The 13,522-nt window shown below is 43.2% G+C and overlaps 2 protein-coding genes across 3 annotated transcripts in view; one reads left to right on the top strand and one right to left on the bottom strand.

Moving 5' to 3' along the window:
* LOC310734939 (protein sidekick-2-like) overlaps positions 1-13,522 on the top strand; it is a 289,396-nt gene that overhangs the window by 88,624 nt on the left and 187,250 nt on the right. The window lies entirely within an intron of this gene.
* The window catches only part of LOC310734891 (uncharacterized protein), a gene marked incomplete at its 3' end in the record, with an annotated part of 116,768 nt that continues 113,115 nt past the window's right edge, over positions 9,870-13,522 (bottom strand). The window contains exon 2 of the mRNA XM_083557365.1: positions 9,870-10,811. Within this exon, the coding sequence (XP_083413491.1) occupies positions 9,870-10,655 (786 nt within the window). The 5' untranslated portion in view covers positions 10,656-10,811. The remainder of the gene's footprint in view (positions 10,812-13,522) is intronic.

The following is a 13,522-nucleotide window of genomic DNA, read 5'->3' as shown; positions in this document are numbered from 1 at the left end:
CCTACTGACTGAAGACTCCACTAAATAAATATGTGTTCAGCCTCGACTTGAACACTGAGACTGTGTCTGAGTCCCGAACACTGATTGGAAGGTTGTTCCATAACTGTGGGGTTTATAAGAGAAACATCTGCCCCCTGCTGGAGTCTTCATTATTTGAGGTACCAACAAATAGCCTGCACCTTTTGATCTAAGTAGGCGTGGAGGATCATCCTGGTACAGAAGTTCACTCAGATACTGCAGCGTGAGGGCGTTAAGTGCTTTATACATCAGTAGTAGTATTTTATAATCAGTGTGAGATGTAATTGGGAGCAGTGTAGATGATTAAAACAGGGCTGATGTGCTCATATTTTCTAGATCTAGTGAGGACTCTTGCTGCTGCATTCTGAACTAACTGAAGCTTATTTCTGCACTTACTCCAACACTAGATGTTACAAAAGCATGTGGTCCTAGTAAAAGTACTTCCATCTTATCTGAGTTGAGCAGAAGAAAGTTATCAAGCATCCACTGTCTAATGTCCTTTACACACTCCTCCACATTGTTAAGCTGATCTCTCTCATCTGGCTTTGCTGAAATATACAGCTGTGTGTCATCAGCATAGCAATGGAAGCGAATACCATGTTTATGTATAATTTCACCCAGAGGCAGCAGATATAAAGAGAAAAGATAAAACAATAGTGAGCTACATTAGCACAGAGAATTAATAAATAAATAAATCCATGCTAATGCTAATTCTCACAGTTTTGCTATTTTTTTCCCGTAATTCTTCTCCAGGCTAATCTCATACATTCAAATGAGCATTCTGTTAATCCGGATTCATTACAATGCTAATGCTATGCTAACAATGCTAACCCTGACCCAGATTGGACTTTTATAACCACCTTCTACAACACTGCTGCTGATGCTAACTCGAAACTATCTATGTCTTTATTAGCATCTGTGATAGTAAAAATGCTAACACTGACTCAGCAAGAATCTGTATAAATAAGGATAATATATAAATAATTTATTTTCTGTTTCAGTCGATGCTACAGTGCTAGCACGGCTAATGACTCGTGTAGAGCGGGAATTAGCATGGGCCAGTTTGTGTTTATCGTACCCCTGAGGTAGTGATGACTCGGAGCAGTGCAGATGATTCTGAAGATCTTTAAGTGTGTGGTTTCAGCTGCCGTGTGATACAGAAATTAGCTGTAAAAACCTAGCATTGCTTGCGAATTAGTGCAGCTTTAGTCAGAACTCTCCTTAACTAGCTAACTCCTCATTATCATGTTAGACTCTTTGTATGAGCCCTATTGGACCACTTCCTCTCCTCCTGATTATTTCATTAGCTTTAAACTGTTAGCCATTTCCCATCATCCCTCCCTCCGGGGGCAGCATTCAGTGCAATATTAATTATAAACTAGCACAAATGGATTAAATGCATTAATGGAGTGTTTAAATAACTCACTTAAACAGGAAGCAATTAGAGTGTAACACAAACACACACACACACACACACACACACACACACACCAACACTAACACCCCCCCCAACATACAAACATACACACACACACCAACACTAACACCCCCCCAACATACATACACACACACACACACACACACACACACACACACACACACACACACACACACACAGAATAATGTGTGTGATGTTCAGAAAACCCAGAGCATCACATCTTGCTGCATATGGAGCTGCAGAGCGGTCAGCGAGCCCATTGTTGATATTAACTACAGTCCAAATCCATCCTCAAAGCTCCTGTTCTTACTCTGGAATTTCATGGAACCACCCAAGGCTCTGATGAGAAACATCTCCAGCTGCACAGAGTCGCCTCCAAATGAAGAGAACATCATCCAGAGGCAGACCAGGACGAAGTGGAAAGATCTGAGGAGGGAAGACAAGCAGGAACAAGAGAGAGAGAGAGAGAGAGAGAGAGAGAGAGAGAGAGAGAGAGAGAGAGAGAGAGAGAGAGAGAGAGAGAGAGAAGAGGGTGACAGGAAGAGAAGGATATGGATTATTATGTGTCCTTATTGTTGTATGAAAGTTAATGTCACTGTGCAGTTGGGACTCCAGCAAGGCTCGCTATGCAGCATAACTAAAAGGGAGAACCAGAAGGACACACAGACACCTTGGCTGATGTTACCACCTACCTAGACAGTGTTCCAGACCCCCTTGCAGTTTACATTTACATTCGCAGCATTTAGCAGACACCCTTATCCAAAGCGACGTACAAAAGTGCTTTGAGTCTCTAGTTATGAATAAATCTACACTGGTACACCAGATTACAAACTTAATATAAATATAACTCTTGAATTCTACAAAGCAAACTTGAAAAGTGCTAATTTAAGTGTTTCAGGAAGATGAAGGTCTTCAGTCGTCACTTGAAGATAGTCAGGGACTCTGCTGTACGGACATCTAGGGGAAGTTAATTCCACCACCTCGGTGCCAGAACAGAGAAGAGCCTAGAAGTATACTTACCTCTCATTCTGAGAGAAGGTGGTAGCATTCGAGCAGTGCTGGAGGATCTCAGACAGCGTGGTGCAGTGCGAGATGTGATGAGGTCTCTGAGGTAAGATGGCGCTGGTCCATTTTTGGCCTTGTAGGCAAACATCGGTGTTTTGAATCTGATACGTGCAGCTACTGGAAGCCAGTGAAGGAGCAGCAGTGCGGTCGTGTGGGAGAACTTGGGCTGATTGAACACAAGATGTGCAGCTGCGTTTTGGATCATTTGCAGTGGAGAGTTGCAGTAGTCCAGTCTTGTAATGACAAGAGACTGAACAAGCACCTGGGCAGCCTGTGTGGACAGAAATGGTTGAATCCTTTGTATGTTGTAGAGAAGAAATTGACAGGAATTAACGAATGTGGGAATTTATTGTGGGAAGAAGGATAGTTCATTGTCCATAGTTACCCCAAGGTTACGATTAGTGGCTGAAGGGGAGAGCAGAGAGTCATGAAGAGATATTTGGAGATCTTGACCTGGAGATAAAATCACCTGGGATGACCAGCAGTTCTGTTATGTATATGCTTGACAAATATGTCTGTCAAGCATGCGAGATCCGAGCAGAAGCTGTGGTATCTGCTGGAGGGAAAGAAAAGATTAGTTGAGTGTCATCTGCATAGCAGTGGTAAGAAAAGCCATGTGAGGATATGACTTCTCCAATGGAGTGGGTATGGAGTGAGAAAAAGAGGGGACCATGTACCGAGCCTTGGGGGACACCAGTGGTGAGTCTGCATGAGGCAGATGTGGCTCCCCTTCATGTTACCTGGTATGAGCGACCTTCCAGGTAGGAAGCAAACTATTCTTATGCTCTTGAGGGTTGACAGGAGAGTCGTGTGGTTGACTGTGTCAAATGCTGCTGAAAGGTCCAGGAAGATAAATACAGATGACAGCTTGGCTGCTCGAGCACTTCTCTCTGCACTTCCTCTTTGCAGATCTGTTATCTTGTTTATTGCTGCGCAAAACTTTTGATAGCCAGGGTGCAGTTACACCCCTTCATGGAGACAGCATTCCCTATTCACAAGTCAAGTCAAGTTTATTTGTATAGCGCTTTTCACAACAGACATTGTCTCAAAGCAGCTTTACAGAAATCAACAGCGAAGGTGAATGGTGTGTATTTATCCCTGCTGATCAGCCGTGGCGACTGTGGCCAGGAAAAACTCCCTTAGATGTTATAAGTAAGAAACCTTGAGAGGAACCGGACTCAAAAGGGGAACCCATCCTCATTTGGGTGACATCAAGATTTTGATCATTAATCTTTTAACAATAAAGAACACTGAAGAGTGAGAACTAACATGAGTACTGGAGTGTGTGATTATAAGTAATGTTCTTTCTACAGTCTTATACAGTCTATATGGTTATAAAACTAGGTGCTACTGAGCTCAACATTTGTGATCATCACAGCTCCAGCACTAGCTTCTCCATGCCAGAGCCTTTAAACACTCCAGGAGGTCCAATGTCAAAACCACACATGTAGTGGGATGCAATTGGCACTGGTACGTCTCTAGATGGTTCGGGATGTTTGCGACTTCGGCATCTACTTCTTCAAAGGTCCATTAACATCATGAGGTGGGACGTGACTGGAGCTGGAGCAACCTCAGGATGCCTCGGGATGGGGAGAGAAAGAGAAGCAGTGGAGAGGAATTAGCGTAGCTGCTGTTCATGATATTAACAGCACAAGTTGATAATGTGCATGTGATCAGATGTTCTGGAGCACAAGGTTATGATGTGATGTGTGTTATGTGTAGAACTCGCTAAAAACATACATCTTTAATCTGCACTTAAACTGGGAGAGTGTGTCTGAACCCCGAACACTGTCAGGAAGACTATTCCAGAGTTTAGGAGCTAAATGTGAAAATGCTCTACCACCTTTAGTGGACTTTGCTACTCTAGGAACTACTAGAAGTCCAGAGTTTTGAGATCTCAGGGAGCGTGACGGATTGTAGCATGTTAGAAGACTGAAAAGATACATGGAGATAAACCATTTAGTGCTTTATAAGTAAGAAGCAGTAGTTTGTAGTGGATTTGTAACTTAACAGGAGGCCAGTGTAGGGATGAGAAGATTGGGGTTATATGATCATATTTTCTTGACCTTGTAAGAACTCTTGCTGCTGCATTCTGGACTAACTGAAGCTTGTTTATTAATGATGCAGGACATCCACCTAGTAATGCATTACAATAGTCCAGTCTGGAGGTCATGAACGTATGGACGAGCTTCTCTGCATCAGATTTAGACAACATGTTTCTTAACTTAGAAATATTTCTGAGGTGAAAGAAGGCTGTTTTTGTAACTTGGTTGATATGATATTTGAAAGACAAGTTGCTGTCTAAAATAACTCCCAGGTCTTTTACCGTTTTACCGTGTTCGCAGGAAAACTCTTTCTTCATATCCACACTGCAACACACTGTTCAGGAACCGTGCTGTTGACTCATTCTTCAGATTCCAATCTGATCAAGCGTCTGTGAGATCATCTGAACAATCATATCTGATCCAGTGATGGTCCTCCTTACAAGATTTTAAACGTCTGTTGCGATCCTATAGACATTAACAGGTGGTGTTAATATTGCTGATTGGTGTATGTTCAAGATTTCAAAGTTTTTCCCATGGACAGCTTTCTGGTCCTGGTGGTTTATGCATTTTAACATCAAATGCTGTTTTCACAGGAAAAACCTTCTTTTTTTTTAGTTGTTTAGTTCATTTTGTTCCTTTAATCCTTTAATCTTCTTCTTTATAGAGTATATGGGAGTCACGTGATGAAAGAATGAACCTTGGACCAGAGGACTCATGAGATTAACTATTTACTTCTGTTTCCTGTATATGACCTGCATCTCACACTCGTGCGTGTCCAGTAGAAAATTACAAATCACTCTTTGAGACGACTCGTTCTTCTGAGTCACAATAAAGTCTCATTCAAAATGAACAAATTGTTCATGAACGACCCGTCACCAGTCGACATTTAGTCCAAAAACTCATACCTGGGCAACAGCACATACCTGACAGTCAAGTTTACATTTATGGAATTTGGTAGATGTCCTTATCCAGAGTGATTCCAGTTTTCTCATCATATAACTAAGCAGTTTAGGTTTAGGGGCCTTGCTCAGGGGCTCTTAATCAATCAAAGTCCTAAACTCTCAGCTGCCCAGTTTTGTAAATGAAAATGTTGTTGCTCTGTTCCGATGTCCAAATATTTCTGACCACAGTTTAACTTTATGAGATGATGGATTAGAACCTCAAACATAGAACCTGGCCTTGCTTCTCCAATATTTCAGAGTGTGTGTGTGTGTGTGTGTGTGTGTGTGTGTGTGTGTGTGTGTGTGTGTGTGTGTGTGTGTGTGTGTAAGTGTAAGTGTAAAAGAGGGGGAAATACAGCTTAATCAGCACCTAATGTCCTGCTACATTCTGATTGGTCAGCATTGTGATGTCAAGATTCTGCACAGCAGTACACACACACACACACACACACCATGTCGTATCCCTATAGAGCACATGAGAAGGTCACAGTCACATAATAAATGGCTCAGCTCTGTGTGTGTGTGTGTGTGTGTGTGTGTGTGTGTGTGTGTGTGTGTGTGTGTCATATTACTTGAAGGTCATCAGTTGCTCCTTAAATGTAACCTTTCCCACAATGCAATCAGGGTCCCCAACATAATAACACACACTGAACAAAATTATAAACGCAACACTTGTTTTTGCTCCCTTTTTTTTTTTTTTTTGCTAAACTCAAAGATCTAAGACTTTTTCTATCTCCACAGCAGGTTTATTTTTCTTAAATCTTGTTGATAAATGTGTAAATGTGTGTTAGTGATCACTTCTTTACAGAGAGAGAATCATCACCTCACAGGTGTAGCAGATCAGGAACGCTGATTAACAGCATGATTACTGCACACGTGTGTTTTAGACTGGACACAATAAAAGTCCACTCTAAAATGTGCAGTTTTCTCACAGCACGATGTGACAGATGTTGCAAGTGTTGAGGGAGCGTGTGATCCACATGCTGACTGAAGGAAAGTCCACTAGAGCTGTTGCTCCTGAATTGAATGTTCATTTCTCTGCCATAAGCCGTCTCCAACGGCGTTTTTAGAGAATTTTCAGTACATCCAACAGACCACACAACCGCAGACCACGTGTAACCACACCAGCCCAGGACCTCCACATCCAGCATCTTCACCTCCAAGACTGTCTGAGACCAGACACCCAGACACCTGCTACAGCAATCGCTTTACATAACCAAAGTGTTCCTGCTCAAACTGTCAGAACGTGTCTCAGGGAAGCTCATCTGCAGCTCGTCGTCCTCATCTGGGTCTCGACCTGACTGCAGTTCGTCATCGTAATCAACTCGAGTGGGCAAATGCTCACGTTTGATGGTGTCTGGCACTTTAGAGAGGTGTTTTCTCTTCACAGATCAATCCCAGTCTTCACTGTACAGGATAAAATGCGTGAGGTAAATGGTGTCACAGATACTGACTGGTTTTTAGACCCCATTACAATAAAACTGTACAGTTTAGAGTGGACTTTTATTGTGTCCAGTCTAAAACACACGTGTGCAGTAATCATGCTGTTAATCAGCGTCCTGATCTGCTACACCTGTGAGGTGATGATTCTCTCTCTGTAAAGAAGTGATCACTAACACACATTTACACATTTAATATTTGAGAGAAATAAACCTGTGGTGTATAGATAGAAAAAGTTTTAGATCCTTGAGTTTAGCTCATGAAAAATAGTGACCAAAAACAAGTGTTGCATTTATAATTATAACACACACACACACACACACACACGCATGCACACTACCCACTAATACACACAAACACAGAGAACAGCTACAATTGAGATCAGTGCTTCTTTTTGATTTTTATAAACTTTTTAAATGGGATTCACAGAATATTCCCTAGGACCCTTAAACTCCCCAGACACTCAGACCCTGGTACCCTTAAACCCCTAGGTCTTCAAAACCTAGAACCCTTTTACCCCAAGACCCCCCAGTCCCTCAGCCTCCCAGACCCAGGAACCCACCAGACCCTTGGTCCCTCAGACGCCTATGCCCTTGGGCCCCCAGACGCTTGGAACCATTAAACCCTGAAACAATCAGACACTGAGCCCCCAGACCCCATAGACACCCCAGACCCCCAGGTATTTCTCACAAAGAGTGTGTATGTGTCTGGGTCATTAGTCTGATGACTGTCATATAACCTAAAAGACATGACCCTGTCATGTCTGCTCAGATAAGGATTAGATCAGATTTTTTGATGCTGTGCTCCTTCCCAGATTTTAGACAGCATGCTGAAGGGATTCTCATAGAAACATAATTATTTAGACAAAGAGTTGAAGGCAGACTGATTCCAAACACCAAAACCAACCTTCTGAACAAAACATTACTGTGGCAGCAAAGATGAAATGTAGATGTTTATTGTCTATAAGTTTTTTCCTTGTAAGTTTATCTGTAATAAGCAAGTAAGTGTTGACAATGGTGAAGGAAAAACATTTAAATATATGGTATTTGGCAGATTCTTTTATCCAGAGCAACTTGCTTTTATTTCATTCATGCAACTAAGCAACTACGGTGTTAAGGGTCTTGCTCAGGGGTGCAGGAATGGCAGCTTGGTGTGGCTGAAATTTCGAACTCATGACCTTCAAAATCGCATTACAAAGCCCAATTCCTCAACTACTAAGCTCCCTGAGGTAGTATAAGGATGAAACCATGAGACAAACCAGACTCAAAAGGGAACCCATTTTCATGCTCAACACAAAATATCCATTCATTACAGTCTTCACGCTCTGAGATCCCGCTCCACTGCCTACAACATGGGGCTCACCACCGGGGACATGGATGAATACAAGGCTGCGTCTTACAGTTTATACTTTATTTATCTGCCTTCTTTTTTTCTTTTTTTTCTCGTCATCCTTTTTCCTCATGCCGGACCTTCGTAAAAAGCATTTCACTGCATGTCGTACCCTGTATGTATGTGTATGTGACAAATAAAATTTGATTTGATTTGATTTGATTTGATTTGATTTAAAAAAAAACAGCTTCTTTCACCTTAGAAATATTTCTAAGCTAGGAAAACATGTTATCTATATCTGATGCAGAGAAGCTCGTCCAGGCGTTCATGACCTCTAGAATAGACTACTGTAATGCATTACTAGGTGGATGTCCTGCATCATTAATAAACAAGCTTCAGTTAGTTCAGAATGCGGCAGCCAGAGATCTCACAAGGTCGAGAAAATATCACCATATAACCCCAATCTTCTCATCCCTACACTGGCTCCTTGTTTCAAATCCACTACAAACTACTGCTACTCACTTATAAAGCACTAAATGGTTTGGCTCCCATGTATCTCTCCAGTCTTTTAACACGCTACAATCCGTCACGCTCCCTGAGATCTCAAAACTCTGGGCTTCTAGTAGTTCCTTGAGTAGCAAAGTCCACTAAAGGTGGTAGAACATTCTCACATTTAGCTCCTAAACTTTGGAATAGTCTTCCTGACAGTGTTCGGGGCTCAGGGAATAAAATAGGGGGAAAAAGGAGAATAAAAAAAAAGTATATAATAACAAAGAAAAAGAAGGCAGATAAATAAAGTATTAAAACTATATTTAAAAAAGAATATATGAGGATATAAAGATTAAAAGATTATATATATATAGACACAAAAAAAATGCTTATGGCAGTGTGCAGTTAAACAGTAAACAACAGTAAACAAGTTAAGCATGTTTTTTGATTGTCCATAAAGTGTCCGTGTGCAGTCTGGTGTGGTGTAAAGTGTCCGTAAGTGTCTGTGTGCAGTAAGGTGTGGTGTAAAGTGTCCTTGTGCGGAATGGTGTGGTATAAAAAATAAGAATATAAAAAATATGAAATGTAAAGTGCACTGTGCTGTGCAAGTCCAGTGTCTAAAGTGTCTTAGCACGAAAAGTGAGATATATGCAGGGAAAAAGGTCTGATGATGGAGAGAGTGGGCCAGTTTTTTAGATCCTGGGTGTTTCCTGGTTTAAACTCCGAATGGCCTGCGGGAAGAAGCTCCTCCTCATTCGCTCTGTGTTCGCTTTCAGGGAGTGTAGGCGTTTCCCTGAACCCAACAAAGAAAAGAGTCCATTGTTGGGGTGGCTCAGGTCCTTCACAATCTTCCTGGCTCTGGTCCGGCACCGCGTGCTGTAGATGTCCTGCCGGTTAGGGAGCTCGGTGTGGATGGTACGTTCAGCTGAACGCACCAACCTCTGGAGGACTCGCCTGTCCTGCATGGTGCTGTTCCCGAACCAGAATGTGATGCTACCCTTTAGAATGCTCTCAGTGGTGCAGGTGTAGAAAGTCCTTAGCACCTGAGAGGGTAGTTTAAAGTCCCTTAAGCGTCTCAGATGGTACAGACGCTGCCGGGCTTCTTCACCAGGGTGTTGATGTGACAGGATCAAGACAGGTCCTGTGTGATGTGAACACCAATGTGTAATTCCCGTTTCTTTGGTCCAGGTGGCTGATTGTAGTGTGGAGAAGATATGAAATGGCGTCCTCAGTTGAACGGTTCTGACGGTACACAAACTGTAGTGGGTCCAGTGTGTCTGGTAGTGATGCAGTGATGAAGTCTCTGACCAGTCTCTCAAAGCACTTCATCACTACTGAGGTCAGAGCTACAGGGCGGTAGTCGTTAAGGCAGGCGGGCTGGGGTTTCTTTGGGACAGGAACAATAGTGGACTGTTTGAAATATGAGGGGACAACAGACTGTTCCAGTGAGAGGTTGAATATCTCAGTGAACACCGGTGCTAGCTGGTCAGCGCAGGCTTTCAGAACCCGACCTGTGATGCCTTCTGGTCCTGCTGCCTTCCTGGTATTCACTCTCTTGAATGCCCTCCTCACGTCATGCTCCGAGATGGTGAATGTGTTTACCTCTCCGGCTCTCTCGGCATGCAAGCTGGTTGTGCCGCTAGCGCCGCTAGCGTGGTTAGCTGCAGCCTCGAAACGAGCATAAAAGGTGTTTAGCTCATCTGCCAGAGAAGCGTCCGCATCCACTATTCTGGAAGATGGTGTTCTATAGTCCGTTATTGTTCTTAGTCCCTGCCACAGGCTCCTAGAGCCACCTTGTTGGAACTGTGACTCTAGTTTTCTCCTGTAGCGCCGCTTTGCATCCTTCACCTCTCTGCGAACACTGTAAGATGCAGCCTTGTATTCAACCATGTCCCTGTGTGGTGAGCCCCGTGTTGTAGGCAGCGTAGCGGAATCTCAGAGCATCGCGGATGGTTTTATCCACCCACGGCTTCTGGTTGGGAAATGTTCTGATAGTGTTTTTTTGCACCGTATCATCCGCTAGTTTCCCGATGAATCCCACAACTGCTTCTGTGAACATGTTGACGTCATCAGAGCTGCGCCTGAACATGTCCCAGTCTGCGTCATCCAAAGCGTCCTGCAGAGCGGCCACCGATTGGTCAGTCCAGCGCGCGACCTCGCTCTAAACCGGAGCTTTCTGTTTCAGCCTTTGTTTGTAAACAGGCATGAGGAAGATGGCGGCATCGTCCGATTTCCCAAACGGTGGACATGGTTGTGTCCCAAACGGTCGACACGGCCGACATTTGATGGTCAGTAGTTCCAGATTTGGTGTGCAGGAGCGTGAAAGAGGAATGATGCTCGCGCTGTGGCACCAGTGGTTGTTCACCATCAGACACACTCCACCTCCTCTTGACTTCCCCGACTCCAGTGTTCTGTCCATGCGGTAAACCGAGAAAAACTCGGCCGGCTGGATGGCGTGGTCCGGTTCCGCTGGATTCAGCCATGTCTCAAAGCTCTGCTCTGTGAAGCAGAGAAGGTTGCAGTCCCGAATGTCTCTCTGGAACTTGACCCTTGCCCTGAGGTCGTCGAGCTTGTTCTCCAGTGACTGGACGTTGGCTAACAGGATACTAGGTAAGGGAGCGCGGTGTGCGCGTGCCCTTAGCCTGTTTCTGACGCCGGCTCGTTTCCCTCGCGGACGCCGGTACGGGTCGCGTCCTTTGTTCTCCTTCAGGATCTCGCTCGGCCAGCATGGGTCCGGGTTTAAAAATGGCGAAAGGTGAGTGCATTGTACACCAATAGATATGAGAGTGTCTCTGTCATATCTAATGATGTCCATCTTGTGTAGATGGAACTAAAACTAGTTAAATAAAAGTATAAAATAAACAAAAAAAGAAAAACGTAGCCGGAGCAGTCGTGACAGCAGCCGACCTCACCGGCGCCATCTTGTAGCGTTCTGTAAAGCTGCTTTAAGACAATGTCTGTTGTGAAAAGCACAATAAAAATAAACTTGACTTGACTTATCTGAGTTGAGCAGAAGGAAGTTATCAAGCATCCACTATCTAAAGTCCTTGTACATTAACATTAGTAAGCAGGAACATTGAGATCCAAATGTCTTGCATTGTTTCTAGTCTGCTTTCAATGAGTTGAAAGGTGCAGGAGCACATGAAGCACATGGCTGTGGAAAAGGGGAGTAAGGTTTTGTAATAATTACAATAAAAAATAGACAGTCATGTAACCAAGAGTCTTTACTCTGAATGTGAGCAGTGCTGAGACCGGAAAGCAATGAAAATCGTTATATCAGACAACGTGTCTGGTGTGTAGTTATGTGAAGTAACTACACAAGCACATTGATGGAAAATGTGGTAGAAAAAGGAGAAGCAGATTTAAGAGTTTGTGGAGATTCACAAAGAGTGGACTGCAGCTGGAGTCAGTGCTTCAAGAGCCTCCACACACAAACGTTCCAATGGGCTACAACTGACTCATTCCTCGTGTTGAGCCGCTCCTGAACCAGAGACAACGTCAGAGGTGTCTTACCTGGACAAAGGACAAAAGGGACTGGACTGTTGCTCAGTGGGACAAAGTCATCTTTTCAGATAAAATAAAATTTTACATTTCATGTGGAAATCAAGGTCCCAGAGTCTGGAAGAAGAGAAGCACAGAATCCAAGCTGCTTTCAGTGGTGGTTTGGGGAGTCATGTCATCTACTGGTAATGGCCCACTGTGTGTCTACCAGGAAGTTATAGAGCACTTCATGCTTCCCTTTGCTGACCAGCTTTATGGAGATGCTAGTTTCCTTTTTTCAGCAGGATTTGGCAACTGCCCACACTGCCAAAAGCACTAATACCTGGTTTAAGAACCAAGGTATCCATGTACTTAATTGACAGCAAACTCGCCCGACTTGAACTCCATGAATAATCTATGGAGTATTGTAAAAAGGAAGATATGAGACACCAGACCCAACAATGTAGAAGAGCTGAAGGCCGCTATCATAGCAACCTGGCTTCCAGAACACGTCAGCAGGGTCACAGTTCGATCGCCTGCATGCCACGCCGCATTGCTGCGGTAATCCATGCAAAGGGACCCCCGAGTATTGAGTTCTGAGTTTCAATAGTCATTCAGTAAACATTTCAGTGTTAAAAATCTGATTTTTATTTGTTTTTTTATTGGTAATATTATAATTATCTGAGATACTGAATTTTGAGTTTTCTATGCTGTAAGCCAAAATCATCCAAATAAGAAGAAATAAAGACTTGAAATATATCAGTGTGTGTGTGTGTGTGTGTGTGTGTGTGTGTGTGTGTGTGTGTGTGTGTGTGTGATAAATCTATATAATATACCAGTTTCACTTTCTGTATTGAATTGCTAAAATAAAATAAACTTATTTAGGATAATCTATTTTATAGAGATGCACCTGTATATTGTTCCTATAAGCTGGTTTCACCTGTCAGTGAAATGGCCCCAGGGTTTCACTCTGAAGCTGAAAGAATCTAAAAGGAAATTAATTTTACGATTTTTGAATCCAATGTTCTATAATTGAATGAAGTTAATATTCCAACTAGTTTAAGAGTTTCTTCTTACAATTAATGAATCACTTGTAAATTCTCTCAGAGATACAGTGTGTGTGTGTGTGTGTGTGTGTGTGTGAGTGTACTACAGTGTGTGAGTGTTTAGCATGGTGTCTCTGGAGTGCGAGGCTGTGTAAGAGTTTGACTGGCCAGCACAGTGTGTGGGTGGTGTGCGGTGCAAGTGTAAAGGAGTGTGTGTGTGTGTGTGTGTGT

The sequence above is a fragment of the Silurus aristotelis genome (genome assembly GCF_946808225.1).
Source record: "Silurus aristotelis genome assembly, chromosome: 12".
NCBI classification, from domain to species: domain Eukaryota; kingdom Metazoa; phylum Chordata; class Actinopteri; order Siluriformes; family Siluridae; genus Silurus; species Silurus aristotelis.
This window is presented reverse-complemented; position numbering and strand designations above follow the sequence as displayed.